Genomic DNA, 17663 nt, shown 5'->3' on the forward strand with positions numbered 1-17663 from the left:
TTTGGGTTATAATGGGGGGGACAGGGTGGCTCCTTCTCCAGTCTGTGCTCATATGTGTGATACCTGAACAACAGCCAGTGCTTGCAGATGAGTCTTTCCCACTTCTTGATTATCTCTGACTGTCACAGGGGTCCATGCCAAGATGTGAGACGTATCAAGTCCATGTAAAACTTCACAGGAGGAAACACGTAGATGGCCTTCACCACCACCTTAGGCTTTTCAGGAGCTGAGTGAGGACCAGGTTCTACCTGACATAAAAAGGCAAACAGTTGTAAAGATGGAATTTTATTACATTCACCTTACTTGTTGCTTCCTTTAATGCACAGAGAGGACGCACCAGTAGAGAACGTGGTGTAACTTCTTAGTACCACATAGTTTGACAGACTGGGCAAGCACTATGGCTTCAAATTTAAGCCACGCCCAGTTTGAGTGTAAAGCCAATGTCAAGTTTGCGAAGAAAGATGTTCCAGAATATCTTCTTGTATTTAAAATGGGCAGATTGTTTAAAACAGAAGCAAAATACAAAGCACAGTACTATAAAATGTCACCAATACTCATTTCTGTAGATCCCCAGTTCTCTTTCCTGTCAGACACTATGGGTGTCAACCACTAGCTTCCCTCACAGCTGGTGAAACAGGAAGCAGTATTTCCACACACGCCTAGAAACTGTGAATTTGAAAGGAGAAGTTTTTCAGATGGTCCCATTGTAAGTCTGTAGTGTCGTGAAAAGCATCTACATGACCTATTTGCCCCCAGAACAGAAATTAAACACAGGAAAAAGATAAGGTTAAAGGAGAGGAAAAATAAAGAATTTTGAAAGGTTTGTTGCTTCTGTTTGTATGGATTCATCTGCAGAAAAAGGCTGGTCCACCCAGACTGGCCCTGTGCCTGGCACACCTACGAAGGCTTGCCTCTAGCATCTCAGAAGCAGGAGGGGCTGGGAGAGTACCAGGGATTGTGTGGCCCACCATATGCCCTGTGGTGACAGTTAATGTAGTTTAAAGAAGGGGAGAGAGAGAAGAGCTAGTGGCAGAGTTGCAGGACCTCTGTCCTATTCTGAAAGCATGAAAACCCTGCCAAGTCTAAACAATGGAAAGCCAGAAGGTGGGGGTATGTTTTGCTTTTCATTCAGTAATGACTCATTTGTGCACTGTATCATTCATATCAAACTACATCATTCGCAACTGCATTATGCACTGTTCCAGAAATTCTTAAATTTAAAATGTATTGCATCTCAATTAAACACATTCCATGAGAATTTTGATTTTTGTTTCTTTGTTGTTTGCTTTTGTTTTGGTGATTGTTGCTAAATTCTAAATCCACGTTTCTTCTAGATGTAGGTAAAAGTCAGGTACAGAATGTGTGTCATACACACTGCATCACATGTGCACAGAAAAATGGGGGCTTCCCTGCCTCACGTCACCCAGTGCACTGGGAGGGCTCCGTTGCTTTCCTGGCAACACAGAGCAGACCTGATGCCCACTTCATAAGTTTGGATGACTCATTAGAACTCAACATTTGAGAACCAGGAATTTGCCTGGAGGTGATACAGCCACTGTCTTCTCCCAGGATTCACCCTGAGTTAGCCTGTAGGGATCCTCTTCTGGAGCTACAGGAGAAGAAAAAAAGGTGAAGGCAGAAATAGTCCATCTCATTGATAGGCCGACCCTCATCAGACACTCCTAAGAAAATCCCTCATAAATATTTAGCTGTACTTCTAAGACATGTGACCTGTGATCATTTATCCTACAGTGATCATAACCTTCTCGACTTGGGCCACCTAAGTCTCTTCAGAATCCCCAAATTCTGTGGCCCTTCCACTGTTCTGTTTCCCTGCTTATTTATTCTTCTGTGTTTAGCTGCTCCACCTATGTTGACAACCTCCCACATTTACCTCCTGCTCATAACGTGCTCCAGCCTGGGTAGCTGCCTCCTCACCAGGGCCTGGCACCCGCAGTGGCCCCGACTCAGTGTGTCAGCCATAGCTGCCCTGTCTCTCACTCTGAACACTGTGGAAGGTATCAGTGACGTCCAACAGCCAGGTCCACCACCAGCCTTCATTCCTGATCCCCTCTCCTCCGTTAATCAGTCACCAAATCCTGTTTGTTTTACTTCTTTCACTCCTGGAGTCTGGCCATTTATATCCTTACAGTGGCCAAAATCCAGTTGCAAACTATTGTTCTTTTCTTACTTGAAAACTGCAAAAGCTTCTTAATTAAACTTTCTCCAGTTGTGCCATGGTCTGTAATGTAATCACGCCAAATTTACAAAATCGTGAATGGATCAAATTCTGTTTCCATTTAGCCAATATTCTCAATTTATAACCCAAACTCTTTGGTGGGTTGTGCTTCCCACCCAGAACTCAGCTGTCAGTGATCAGGCTGAACATCCACTGTGCTCCTCTCCAGTCTACTTCCAGACCCCTCGCACAGCCTTCCTTTTATGTAAGGCGTTTCCTCTTGTCTTCTCTTGCCCACCACCAGCACATACACAGACACTCACCTGGCCTCACCGCCTCCCTGGCTCTGAGTCACTGTCGGCAGGTAATAGCACCCACTCTGGGAATCCTACTTCAGCTCCACAATCTAGGATAATTACTGCTATCACAGTGGTTCTTATCAGCCCACGACCAACATTAGCATCCACTAGGTGTTTGTGGATGTGCATAAAGATATACATTCTAACCTTGCATTCCCCTGGACCTATCACAAGAGTCCTGAGGTGCAGAAGAGCGTTTTGTGCTTTGAAGTCTAGAGACAATTCTGACGCCTGCCAAGGTTTGAGAGCCACTGTCTAATACTGTGCATTTCCACAGCATCCTGCATCCTCCTCCATGGGGACACTCCACTTTGCTTGCATATTAGTATTGCCTGATTATCAATATTGTTGCAGAGATTCCATAATACTATACAAAGCCTGAGCTCTATCCCTAGAAATTCAGACTTAATTCCCTCTATGTGATGAAGCATGTTAGAAGTCACGGTGAGACTCTCAGCTCTGTCGTGAGACTCACTACACTGATGTTGCTCACTGAATTCTGTCTCTCCCCTCACTTGCTCACAGCAGGTTGCGCTGTGTCTGTATAGATCACCACTGTGTCCCTGACTGGCTGTGTCTTGGAGTTGCAAGTAGCTTAGTCAACTTGGTAGAAGAAATAGTGAAGCATGAATGCTTTGCACCCATGATTTTCCACCTTGTATTTTCCTTTACTTGAAATATTTATTTCTTTCTCAGTTCTGTGTGAGTACAGAATTTCTGACCCAGTCTCCCAATAGATCGTCCTTCAAGGTAGTCAGATTTCCCAATAAAATCTTAACTAATAGTCAAAAGTCAGCTTTTATGTTATGAATTATTTTCAGTTTCTTAAAGGCAGCTGAAAATGGAATCATTTTTATCTTTGGTGTTCAAAACTTTTGAATTAGCAAACAAGATGTCTGTCAAGATGTGGAGTTTATGGTTATTCCTACAGGAGTGAAACCAGGGGACAGTTCCTAGTACACATGGAAACCGCAGTGGCTTTTATAAAAGGTTTTGTCTGAATTTATGCTCAAATTGCACTTGAGATCTTACTTCCCAATTATGCATTAAAAGGAATGTGGGCATCTCTATGATTGTTTTAACCTTCTCTGGCACTGGGACTCGGAGTGCTGATCCTTGATTTACTTTTAAAATTTGGGGGAAAAACTTCATCCTTTAACAGCTACATATTTCAAATCTATCTAGAAAACCTTCAGAAATATTTGAAGAGGAACAAATTGTCCTTTTCAACCTGAATTGAGACTGCATATGAAACAGTAAAACCTTTTGAACTGTAATGACAATGCAGAAAAAAATCTTCGTGTGCTTTAAAATATGCAAGATTAAATATGCATGGTGCTAGATATGTCTGTCACTCTGGTCTCTATTTCCTGATGATAAAATACATGCAGTGAAATACATGGCATTTGAGATTTTAACACTCTAAATTACTCTTATTGCTTGAATTTGCACAATTTTTCCACCTGCCCTATCTTTACTGATTCTGGAAGAGTGATCCATTACACTATTCATGTTTTAAATTCAAAACACAAAAATACAAACTAAGAAAGCAACAATTTGTAGCATATTCCTTATGCACAGAATTTTTTTTTACTTTTGAATATTTGCATGTACATAATGAGATGTCTTGGGGTAAGACCCAAATCTAAATGTGAAATACACTTATATACATAGTCTACAAGTAATTTTAGTCTGAATGTCATCTACAACCCATCAAATGAGCTAAAAAATGAGCTGGAGTTTCCCACTATGGTGACATATCAGCACTCAGACTTTACAGCATCTTTTATTGTGGATTTCAGATTACAGATGCTGAATCTATACTAAAGAAAATGTAGGTGCAGATACCAATGTTGTCCCAGAATTATTTAAATATATGCATCATAAGGGAGTACAATAACAACCTGATTTTGTTTTCTTGACTGACTCTCTTGTGAGGCTCTAGCTCCTCCAGGGCAGGCACTGTCCCTCATTATTCAGAAAGCACTTGGTTAGGAGAGGCTCACACAATCTGAATAGCTGTGGTTGACTTCAGCCCACATATAATAACAACACAAGTATAATAAACACTAGGTTGAGTGAATTGTCAAAAGGCCAGAGTCTTAGTTCTTCCTTGGTCACTGGTTATGATGAGTGAAGCAATTACATTCTCTGAAGCTCATTTTCTTATTTGTAAAACCAGAAGAGCTGGACTTGGAGTCCTCTAAAGATTCTTTTGTATGATTCATTTTTCAGATATCATGAACCTGACCTTGCATCATAATATATGTGAGCATTTAGATAAACAACACACATATATCATACATGCTTACTGACTGTACAAATTATGATAAAATAAAGGGAAAGATAGATTCAAGTTTTGCTATTGTTACTTAATAATTTATCCAAATGCAGAGAGGCAACCAGGAGAAAACTGCCTGACATATGTGCTTCCTTCTACAAACACATTTAATAACAGCATAACCTTAGCCCAAAACGTCCCAACTTAACAGTGAGATACTTTTTCTAAATATACCCTGCCCTTTCAGGGTCTCCTCTGCTATTTGGTGATTTTAAAAGACACACTCCGGGAGTCTCCAGTTCCACAATCTGCTACATACAATACGCAGAAAACTGAGAAATCAAGTTTAAAACATGGAGAGACATTATAAATCATAGTTTAAATATGAGAAAATAAACAATTTGCCAGATCTCCAGCTAATTAACAAAACCCACCTGGGACTACGAGGTTCACTCAATTTGACCTTAAGAGTAAAGCAGAAAAGTGAAATATTCCAGATACCTAGCCAGTGCAGCTCCAGGGGAGAAAAATGGGGCCTTGATTGACTTGCAACAGAAATACATTTTCTGAGACACAATATTGCTGGAAAGTAGATGAGTCAAAAAGGAGCAAATGGATATGCATCAGTTCATAAGCCGTCGTCATCTGAAAAGCTTGGCATAAAAGTTTCCTATCAGACACAGCATACACATTTGCTCCTTAAGCATTCAAGAACCATTTAGTTTATTTCTGGTAGGATTTCTGAGGTTTTCTCCTGAAGAAGGGAATGATAACTACAAGGGATGCCCAGAGACACACACAGTGGATGCACAGTGCTTCCTAAGTGCTAGAGCCCTGCCCAGCAGCTAACTGGACTTCTGCCCTCCTAGACTTTGCAGAGTTTCATTCCCAGGAGTCAAGAAGGGACACTTTCAGGCCCCATGGAGTGAAAGCTCTGCTGTTAATCCATAGCTTCATCCGCCAAAGACTGTAGCATTTAAATCATTCAGAGCATAATATAGTAACCATTTACATCTACATAGCATGATCTAGATGTCAGGCAAAGTTAATTAATCCCCTAAGAACCCTATCAGGAGGTATTATTTACTTCCACTTTAAGTGATGTACCAATGAGCCTCTGCTGTATAATGAACCAGGAATTCGTGCAGAAAAACTACCACTGAGAAGTCATCAACCACAATAAGGGAAATCCTGTTGGCTTTGGTTGCAAAGAAATTGAATAAAGTCCTGGATTATTTTGGGTTTAGGGAATTTCTTAGCTAAGAAGGAAGGGGTGAGAGTTAAGGATGGCAAAATAGTAACCATAAAGGAGATGATGCCCCTGGGTTGCAGTGGTGCTGTTTATAGATGTAATCTGATCTGAAACAGACACCTTCCCTTGAACATCCCTAATATTTGTCTCTTGGTTCAAATCCAATAGATAGCAAGATGAGGAAAATGAAGGGGTTTCTTATGTTAAAAGTAGTTTATGAACTTTAGTTTTCATCCATTTTTATATTTTTCTTCAAATTTTTTTGTGACAGCTACTTTCACCCTGACACCCCAGCTTCTTCCATTTGCTTTCTAGAATAATGTCACACAGCTGGAAACCTCAGCATGTAGGACGAGCCTTGATGTTCATGTCTATTTCTTTGTCTACAGTGCTTTCGCTTGCTCTTTAAATAAACATTCCTTACAAATTGTGGTTCCAGCAGCATTATACCTTCAAGCATTTTGTGTAATGTAGCACTCTGATTCCTCTAATTAGTAAAATTTTGAAAATCACATTCAAGGCAAAATGTACTGACAACCTTAAATCTGTCCTGGAAAGAACACTGACTGCTTTGACAGAGTGTATTCAAATACCACATCACATAAATTCAATTATAAAAACAAGGCCTGGGGGAATTTATTTAATAATCATATATTAAGGCTGTTTGAGAACTCATTGCCTTAGCATGATGTTATGGAATGCAAACAAAAAATTAAATTTATTAAGAAGAACAAAATCAGGGCCGGGGATTTAGCTCAGTGGCTCAAGCTCTTTGCCTGGTAAGGGTGAGGTCATGAGTTCAATCTGCAGAACCAAAAACAAAACAAAACAAAAAAAGACTTAAAAAAAAAAGAAAAACAAAATCCACATTTCTTCAGATAATAATGGTAGGCAGAATATTTTTTCCTGCAATTCCTGTTCAAGAATTTCCAAGAAATGCTCCAGAAGGAGAGGTGGACAGAGTTTATTGCTAAACCTACAGAAAGAGTCCAAGAACAAAAGCAGCAGGAGAGATGAGTCCTTTATTTCAGCGATAAGAGTGGATGACTGAATTCACGGAAGCTGTATTTTCCAAACTCTTCTTCCAAACTGGCCAAATGCTCAGAGCCTTTCCAAGTACAGCCTGCAGCTTCAAACCATATTGGTGAAAACAAAGAATTCTTTGGATTATACTAATATCTGCAAAAAATGAAACTTTGTTTCTCCCCTTCCCAGTTCTCCTCTTTCCTTATCATACACATTCTCTCATTTTTGGAGAAGATAGTGTAGAAACTGAGCACTGCACAAAATTGAGTAAGAAGACAATTTGTTAAGTCTCAATAAAAGGAGGCAAGTATAGCTTACCAATGAAAACATTCTTGAAATACCCATTTAGCACCATTTGAGGGTCTTCTCCCACAATATGTGTATAGTGAGTTTTCCAAGGTAAAAATTGTACAATTAGTCAATAATCATCTCTTTCATAGGAAAAAAACCATTTAGTTTAAAGAAAGGGAAACAATAGGCTGTCTCTTGAAGATGACCACCTGTCCAATGAGTTTGGATCCAAATGGCTTCTGTATGTGAGATTAGATGATATTTAACCCTAAACTCAGTCCAGGGGCTCAGGGGGAGCTTGGCCGTCCCAAGGATGTATTGCTGAAGGATGCGCTGAGCAGAAGCAATCAATTCACAGTTACCTTAGAAAGGAAAGATAGATTGATTCTCTTAAGGCAGGACAAAGAAAATTGGCAGCTCATTGTTCCTGGCTCATTTTTTTTCACTACATTATGGATTTTAGTCACTATTACAGGAAAGAAAGATAGGAAATAAGTAAAACTTTTTTCAGATTGTCCAACAAAATCAGAGCTTCACTGACAAGAGCAGCTGTAAAGCTTTCACTCATTCTTAAAATACCTGCTGAACAAGGTATCATAGAAAACAGACTATCCAGGTTTGGCCTGTCAAAATCGTAGCATGGCAAAGATAAAATATTTACGCTAAAAAGTGAATTCATGCCACAAGGAAAGAAATGATATCAAACTGAAACACTGAGAAAATTAATTCCCAGCAAGCAATTGCTTCTGACTTGGGTTTCTTGTTTTGGAGGAGGGCAGAGCAGTAATCAGAAACAGGGAAGCAAAATCCAGAAAAAAAGAATCATGAGCAAGGTTCAGAAATAGCAAATCTCTAGGCATTTCATGATAGTTTTGATTTAGCAAATAAAAAGGTGGATGTGATTCATGACGATTTCCCTGAAAATGGAAGATAAAGCACATTTCATCACCAGGTTGTCTGTGGTTGAGTTTTTTAAATACATACAAATTACTGCTCAGAGCCCCCCGCCTCCCTGAAAAAGTAATCCTTCAACATTTGGAGAACTCCAGTATGTCTTATTTGTATACTGAATCCTCCCTGTTAACTTCCTATTAAACAAACCTGTGTGTCTTCTACAACAGGGATTCTCATCCTCAGCACTACTGACATTTTAGAATAATCCTTTGGTAAGGAACCATGCCAGGCAGAGATCACTCAACAGGCATATGTGAAAGCAACAAGGCGTTCAATTTCATACTTGAATGCAGGCAGACAGAGGGCCGAAGAGGCCATCTGCAGGAAACAAAGGCAGGCAGGCTTCTCTATATGGTGTCTTAGTTACTTTTTACACATTGCTGAGACAAAATACTTGATGCGCAAATTTAGGGAAGGAAGGTTTATTTCTTACAGTTTTTAAAGGTTTCAGTCCATACTAAGTTGGCTCCCAGGCAGCATGACATGGCAAGGCAGCCATTCACGGCCACTGCAAACAGCATAAATGAAAGCGAAAGCAAAGAAGAAAGACCCGCCTTCTTCCCGTGGTTACACTGGCTCCACCCCTGGGAAGGTGAAACAGTCACATTACTAATCTGAGCGCTAGACAATGAACCAATCACAAATGCTAGATTCAGTAACCTCCAAGCCTGAATGAGGCTTTGGGGGAACATTTAAATAAACCACAACTATAACTTGAAAGAAGGCAAGGGACATTAGATAGGGAAGACCTTAGGAATCATCAGTGGTCAAATTTTTCTAAATGTCTTGTGCCTTAGTGAGTAAAGTCCTTGAGCTGTCCAGTGTCTTCAGATATCCTGATGCTTGGAAGAGTCCATGCTCTGTTTTATCCCTTTTATGATATCCTGTGTTTGCGGAGAGCAACTTTGGTGCTGAGCTGGGCCTTCATTGAGAACAAAGCCACTGCTGGTACACAGGTTGGACAATGGGAAAGTCATGTCCAAATCAAGCCTGACACCTTTGTTGGAAGAACAGGACAATGTTCAGCAGTAACCCTGACCTCTGTTTACTAAGAGTCAATGGCAGCCCTCCTAACTCATGTCTGACGATGTACAATCTCTTCAGACAGTACCAGATCCCCTTAAAGAACACAATCAGCAGGCTCAGAGTCTGCAGCCTGCAATGAGTCAGTGTGCTAATGGCTGCTTCTCTCTGTGCAATGAAAACTAGAAAAGTCTTTTGCATTCCAAATATGAAGACTCTGCACGAAAAGGAATTTATCTTTTGCCATGCTACTCTGCTTTCAGTGAGAACATATATATTATCCAGCCATTTATATATGTGTGCCACCACTTATCTATGAATACTAAAATTATACATTCCAGATTATTCAAATTCCTCATAAAATTATTCACAAAACTTGGATTTAAAGCATTTTAAAATAGATAGCAGGTGAACTTCTTTCTATGCAAAACATGAATCAAATTCCAAAACTATCAAAGATTGCAAGGTCAAGATCATTGAGTAATGGTCTCAATTTGGGAATTAAATACCAATAGCAAAAAAGGAACAAGGAGATCAAAACTTGAACTAAGTCTTTAAAGGTCTTTGAGCTGTGTATTTTTATTTCATTTTCTTTGCTGAAATACCAGAAAAATTAAGATGTGAGCAATGTTTATTACATCCACTTGATTTTTTAAAATAATATATTTTATGAACTTTTTCATGAAGAAACTGAGTCTCTTTAAATATATATAGAACAATAAATTATTCCAAAATAAATAAATGTACATTATGTTTCAAGTATAGATTACATAACCCAAATCTTTAGAAAGAAAGCTGGAGCTGTGAAAGTAAGACAAAATTTTTTTTGTTTTTGCTTTGCTGGGAATTGAATCCAGGGTCTCACACATGCTGTGCAAGCACCTCACCTGAGCTAAAATCTCTAGGCTAGAAATTTTAAAAGGTTATGCTCATTGCCCAAAAATCATTATTTTAAGGCATTTATTTTACTTTCTGTAATAAAGTTAGTTGCTAAATTTGTGAATAAATATAAAGCATTTATGTGCCATAATTTCTGTAATTATCTTTTTTTTTTTTTGTCCTTCAATGAAGCTCTTTCTGCAGGGTTCTAGAACATCGGGTAAGAGTACAGTGTTGTCACTAGATAGATACCTGCTGTCAATACACACTAAATATGCAAATTTATGTGAACAAAGAAATCAAACCTGGGCAACATACTTCCATTGTTAAAAATCGCCATCATTAGAATCAAAGATATCTGTAGGTGAAAGGAACTATGGGAATATTAGCATATGACTAACAAAATACTGCCAAAGATCCAATGCAGTCCACTGTGGACTTTAAACTTTCTAAAATTAAAAGTTCTATATTCTTCTTGCCAATAGACAATGTTTCAGTTTGTGAGATCAGAAATAGATATGGTGCCCTGGTTCTCCTTGTTTATCTTAGAAATAAAGTACTTTGTCATGATGGAGACACAGTATCTTCTTTGCTTTTCAAAACATAAAGCAGGAGATTGGTACCATGGTACATGCCTGTAATTCTAACGTTTTGGGATGCTGATGAGAGCAGGATCCCAAGTTCAAATCCAATGTGGGCAACCTAACAAGAACTTCTCTCAGAATAAGAAAACAAAAACAGGAGCTAAGGATAATAGCTCAGTGGTAGAGTGTGCTGGCTTGATTCCCAATAATACACCTCTATACATGCACGTACAAAGGACCATAAAGGAAATAGCACTATTATAAGACATAATATATTTTTATAACTGTTCACTGTTACAATAAAAGTCCAACACAGAAGCATAGATTCTTTTTTTATTAATTTTATTTTATTTAAAAGGAAAAAGAGAAAAAAAGCAGAACAAACAAAACAGTGTAAGGGTACAAGTAATTCAGAACTACAGTAAGCTATCACCAGTCAATAGACCACTCGCTATCATCTTAGAAACGGTGTTTCAGGTCACAGGATCAAAGCACACAAAGCAAACATTCAAACAGTGAGACTGCAAACAGTTGTGTTCAGTAATCCAATCCAAAATATTAATATGGTCTTCTATGTAACACACCTAAACACCCTTGCTGTTGTATCCTTCAGGGCACTTTTCTTTCCCTCTCTTTATTACAACAAAATTTACACACTTTGGGCTTTATTGCTCCCTTAGATCTTATTACTTTTTTTTTGTAAGAAAATAAAATCAAGCATGACAAAACAAAGCTGTCAGTCAAAACCAAGGATAGACATAGCACATGATGTAAAAACAGAGTATACAGTACAAGGTTATCAACAATGGTTACCATAATGACTCTTGCATCCTTAAGAAGAATTGTCTACCTCTTTAGGTATTATAAAGTTAAACAAAACAGTAGAGAATAAGACCAATAAAACCTAAACTTTGTAAATCTTACAGAACCTCAAAAGAGGATAATAGTCAAACCAGAATGGGCATCATAGTGAATCTTATTGCCCTCAAAGTAGTTGCCTATACTCTGATACTTGATACTTTCATACAGAGCAGAATAGAGTCTAATCAGTCAAAACAAGATAACAGGGGTATTACAGGACTTCAAGTTGATAGGAAATCAAAAAAGATACTATAATATATCCTGCTAGTTTTTTTATTTTTTCCCCTTAGTTTAAAAAAGAAATTTTAAAAATTAAATAATTTTTTAATGAATAAGGGAGAGGTTGAGATAAAAGGGGGCATAACAACATAACAGTACAGGTTAATGCATGACACTTTCAGCAACCTAGTGCTTCACCACCAAATAACCCAACTTAATAGTAGTTACCATAGTGTCTTTTTCTTTGAAATATTTGAATATAAAGAAGCATATTTTCTTACATCCTGTGGTTTCTAGCCCTTCCTACTATGCTATCCTGAACCATATGCTTGACAACTTTTCTCATTAAGCAATTATGTAACTTACACGACCTTGGTGTTGGAAAAATTGACTTTGATCATGTATTTCACATTTGCTGTGAGTGGGCTTTGTAGTTACAGAACTCCTGTAAGGTAATTTTTAAAACTGCTTTTCGGTAAAAGGAAGCTTTTTTTCCCCAGCAAAAGAAATTAAAGGAAAATATAGATGTCTAGGAAAGTGATGGATCATGGCGGTAAAATATAAGATTTAAGAAATGAATGGTTAAAATACTCCAATCTTTTCATGTCTATATCCAGTAATTCTGTTTGGTAAGGAAGACACAGCAGTTTTCCTTCTCGTTGTTTTTCTCAGGTGGAATGAGGGTTGGGAGGTCTGTCTACAGAAGCCCACACATATGTCACCAATTTTCTCCTTCCTCCATGTTCCTGTCCTGCAGATCATGAAGAACGAAGCCCAAGAACACAGCAGCAGGGAACTGGGTGTAGTTTATTAGAAAAAACAGAAAAGCTCTCTCCAGCTGAGGGGCCCCAAGGGAGGAAGCTATGGAGGAATTCAAGTCCAGAGGTTTATATGCAGACTTTGTACAAACATGAAATGGTGTGGTCATGCTTTTGCTGTCTTCTGACATTAGAGAATGAGCTTTTCCTCACAGTCTAACTTCCCAGGGCTTCTGTCAGTTTACTGGGGCTGGTGCCTGCACCTGCCTAAGCCCTTTATTTCCTGATCTCACACATGTCCATTACTTCTCTGTGCTAAATGGATTTTAAATTCTGACCCTTGCCGGGGATTTAGCTCAGCAGCATAAGTGCTTGCTTGGCAAATGCAAGGATATAAATTTAATCCCCAGTACCAAAAACAAAAACAAAAACAAATTCTGACCCTTGCCATCAATATGTTCATTATTCTTTCTTAAAAACTTAGTTAAAGGGGCTGGGGATTTAGCTCAGCGGCATAAGCACCTGCCTTGGAAGCAGGCAGTCGTGAGTTCGATCCCTGGTACCGATAAAAAGACAAAAACTTAGTTAAAAGGAGTAAGTGCTGGAGTATTCAAAATCCAATATGGTATTTCATAATTACAGCAAGTAACTGATGCTAGGAGAGATCACTGAAGTGATAGTTGAGAAAATTTCCTCAGTTTTAACAATATGTTTATAACAGTTGAAAGGAATTAGGCTGACAGTTATAAATCTTCCGAGTCATTAACAATATATTTTTTAACAATATGATTTGGCAGGTATGTTCTTTTGAAGGGAACTATTGAAAAAAGAAAACTACCAAATCCATTAACATCTTGTTGATAACGTTCTCTTTTTATTTTAAAGGTGTCCTCGAATGGCCGTTTTGGACAAAACTGGTTGTGGTGGCCATTGGCTTCACAGGAGGTCTTGTCTTCATGTACGTGCAGTGCAAGGTCTACGTCCAGTTGTGGCGCAGGCTGAAGGCCTATAACCGTGTCATCTTTGTGCAGAATTGTCCAGATACAGCCAATAAACTGGAAAAGAACTTCTCAAGTAATGTGAACACGGACGTCAAAGATGCGGTGGTTGTGCCTGTATCACAAACAGGTACAAATTCTCTGCCATCTGCAGATGTTGGCCCTCCAGAAGTTATACCGGTCTGATGGAACTAGTTGGGAGTTTCTTCACCAAGAACATCTTCGTAGCCTTCAGCCACTACAAATGACAGATGTGATCCTGCATTATTCACTCCCTTTCTCCTACTGACTCATTTTTCCTTACTTTGCTCAGAAAGGAAAGGAGGAAAAAGAAAATCAAATGACTAGGATTCTCACAAGGAACCTAATGGATGATACAGAAATGTGAGATTTGTTGGAATGATTTCTGAGACAATAAAGAACCACTGGTACAAGGAATGCTTTTAATCAATGAAGGAAGATTAAATGGACACACGACTTTCTTTACAGTCGCAGGGGAAAAGTTCAAGAACACAGACTTGTATTGTAGTGTGTATGTCTTCTTTGGGCCTTGTAATGTTGGCTATCTCATGTGGAAATAACAAACATATTTGGTTTTAAGCCTGAAATGGTCTGCATTGTCTTTAAGTCACAGTGGAAGTAAAGTTGGAGGATGCATATTTTCATATTCAGATTTTTATGGCTACTGTGGAGTCTGGTTATTTTGACAGATGCATGTTCTAAAAATGGATGCAACCCACATCTGGAGATAGTAATACCTGGAATCACATTTAAGTCATGGACAAAAGATTCTCTAGAGAATGTCTGAGTTCAATTAGCTCCATTAAGTACCCACAGAAATTAAAATTAATTATCAGGTCCTATATTTTATCTGGTTCCTCTAACACAGTGTTTGCCAATAGAAATAGGGCACTGGATGCAAATGTGGGCCACAAATGTAAATTTAAAATTTCCAAGTAATCCTATCAGGAAAGATAATAATGGGTGAATATTAATTATGATCATTATAACACTATAAATACAAGTTATTTCAATATCCCATCAATGTAAAGTTATCAAAACTGTTTTTAAACCAAGACCTCAAAATCCAGTATGTATTTCATAATAAACCTCAACTTGAATTAACTGTATTAGATAGCACAGCTCTAACATTAGAGCTTAATAACAGTTGAATATTTCAAAACAGCAGCTTAACTCATTACTTTATTTCAAAGTTTCACTTAAAGAGCATGGTTTTACAAAGCACTAAAGTAATCAAATTAAGTACCCTGGTTTGTAGACTGCAAGAAGTCACCATTATTCCAAAGGGGTATAACAAAAATATGGAAAGTAATCTGCCTGCAGCAAGTTGTGAAATTAACTTGTTTGCTACTATGAAGCATTTATGATAGGGAAGAATTACTAAATATTTTCGGTTATTACCACAAAACTACAAAGTTTTCAAAATCCATGTCAGTCGAGTGGTTACAACCAAGAATGTAGATCTTATTAAAAAAAAAAAAAAGCAAAAATACTCAAGATTCTGTAAGTAACAAATTGAGTTTTTTAGGTTTATTATTGCATTCTTTACATATTTATATAAAACTCAAGTGTGAATGATACTGAAGTGAGCTACATTAATAATTGTAGATATAGTGGCCTGCTGAACGAAAGATGTCTTACATTTAAAAAGTGAATTTTGTTAGTTGTCATATTTATTATCATGAAAAGGCAAGGATGGCCGTAAGAACCAAAGCATGGGTTATCACAACGCACAAATCTGGGTATCACATTAGTGCACTTTGTAATTTTAAGTGTGTTTGTTCTTCACTGATTATCAAAGGAAAAAAATAAGATTTTAATGAGAAAGACAGTGTGGCTATTAGTAGTGATTAATGCCAAATCCAAATAGTCCCATTCCTAGAAATAAAGCAAAGGTAAACAATGTCGTGTGTGTGTGTGTGTGTGTGTGTGTGTGATGTATTCATAGATATATGTGAGAAAAAATGTTAAGTTGTTCAGTCAGGAAACAAAAGGTTCGTTAAAATTGTTGTAGGGACATGGAGAAAAGGCACAGGAAAACAAAGGGAAGGTAACTAAACTGGACCAAAACTCAACACAAATAAGGACTTAAGTGGCTTTTTAAAAGAATAAATTAACTTTAAACTTTGTATTAACTTCTTAGATGTCCCTTTTCAAGATTTAAAATAAACAGACATTTGAGTAATAAATGCTTTGGGTGATTTAACTATGGTACTACATCCAAGGTATTAACGGTCTTTCAACTTTCCTGTTCACTTTTTCTAAACTTTTATAATTCATTTTTCCTGTGGGTTACCAATGGCAATATATTGTCTACAAATATTCCTGAAGTAAAAGTAGTCACCAGCAAACAAAGAAATACTGATTCTGCTTTTTGTCTGCTCTGGAAGAAAAAAGATTATTTAACTTTAATTACCATGAAAAATACTGTTTGAAAAGCAAGACAGGCAAGTACATAGCTCATTTCACAATGGGAAATGTTTGGCTAAAAATGAGACTTCATTCATCAAAGGCTACATTTAAACCTTAGAAAACATTTCTAAAATGAAAAGCAAAGACAAATGTCACTAAGTTAATAATAAAAAATAATGGTATTTTTAATCTACCAAAATCTTCAAAACATTATCTTTATAGGCTTTGAGTTTACTGAAATGAGAATATAGTTCCCTACCAGGTCTAAACAATCTTGCTATTCTTCTGATTTTTGAAAACTGTAAGTTGAATTTCATTTAAAAAATCTATCACAGGCAAAATCTTCATTGAAAAGCTTTCCTGCAATAAACATTTGATTCAAAAAATTTGAAATAACCACATTCATTTAAACCCTGTTAATTTTTTTTTACATTTCAAGCAGCAATGGTACATTTGTCCTTAAAACAATAAACCTTTGCTTTTGTAGCAGTACTTGCTGGTGGACTGATTTACCTCTTAGGAAAACTGCTCTATAGCATGATATGTTTTGAGAGATGCTTATCTGCTCCTGTAGTAAATAAAGGCATTGAAACAAAGAACTGAAATTGAAGAATACATTTAAGAATTTAGGCTTTTTATAATCTCAACAAGAAAATGTGATATTTATACCATAAACCACAGGCATAGAAGTGTTGATTTTTTTTTTCCTTTTCTTTTTTTTTTATTTTATCGTTACCAGGGATCGAACTCACGACTGCCTGCTTGCAAGGCAGGCGCTTATGCCGCTGAACTAAATCCCTAGCCCCTGATTTTTTTTTTTAAACTAATGTCATTTTAGTTGTAGAAAGTTAAAGATTACATAGCAAGGAAATGAAATTCCAAATTTTTACAAGTGAAATAGAAAGGTAATGATGCTTACATATGAAAACAAACCAAATAAAAATGGGGAAAACTGTAAGTGATCCCAACCTACATTATAGCAATGCAGACTGTAAAAGCACCGGTCTCACACTGCCCAGCACTGATCTCAGCGAGAGCTGCTGTTACACGTGATGATAATCCCAGATGGTCTCTCGGTTATATTTCTTCTTGTTTGCACAAAGTCCTCAGTACTCTTAAGACATCTATTCTTTGGCTGGAAAATTAGTGTATCGGCCTAAAGACAACATTAAAAAAAAATTATAATGGGGATGAGATGGGAAGGTCATTCATTCCATGTGTCAGGTACAATTTACCTTTCCTTGCCTTGCCAATGAATATTGTGGAACAAAGTAGAGATCTTTAAGCATATTATCATTATTATTGTAGTTGTTACATAAAAGTTCTGTAAGAATCATATGTTAAGAAAGATGCAAACCTTTTTTCTTTATTCTAATCAGCCCAATGGTGCTATTTTACATATCAATATAGTTGAAAGGAAGTACTGTTATTTTGGGCTGCAGTGTTTCCTCCAGGACTGAAGAAGCCCAGTTTGAAATTGGATGTTGCATTGAAGCAAAGAAGAAAAAAGTTATTTTCATTGTGTAATTTTGAGATTGGGCATTTGTACTTTTTTCAGTTTTACTT

At 37.4% G+C, this 17663-nt stretch overlaps 1 protein-coding gene across 14 annotated transcripts in view; it reads left to right on the forward strand.

The window, feature by feature from the left end:
• The window catches only part of Marchf1 (membrane associated ring-CH-type finger 1), a 687536-nt gene extending 671662 nt beyond the window's left edge, over positions 1–15874 (forward strand). For 13 of the 14 annotated variants that reach the window (XM_063234805.1, XM_063234809.1, XM_063234812.1 and 10 more), the window contains one exon: positions 13552–15874. In XM_063234805.1, coding sequence (XP_063090875.1) covers positions 13552–13850 — 299 coding nt within the window. In that variant the 3' untranslated portion in view covers positions 13851–15874. The other variant, XM_063234813.1, reaches the window with a different exon arrangement.
• The last annotated feature ends 1789 nt before the right edge of the window (positions 15875–17663 follow it).

The sequence above is a fragment of the Cavia porcellus genome, unplaced genomic scaffold, assembly GCF_034190915.1.
Source record: "Cavia porcellus strain 051 isolate PalLab524CR breed Dunkin Hartley unplaced genomic scaffold, mCavPor4.1 scaffold_24, whole genome shotgun sequence".
Taxonomy (NCBI): Eukaryota; Metazoa; Chordata; class Mammalia; order Rodentia; family Caviidae; genus Cavia; species Cavia porcellus.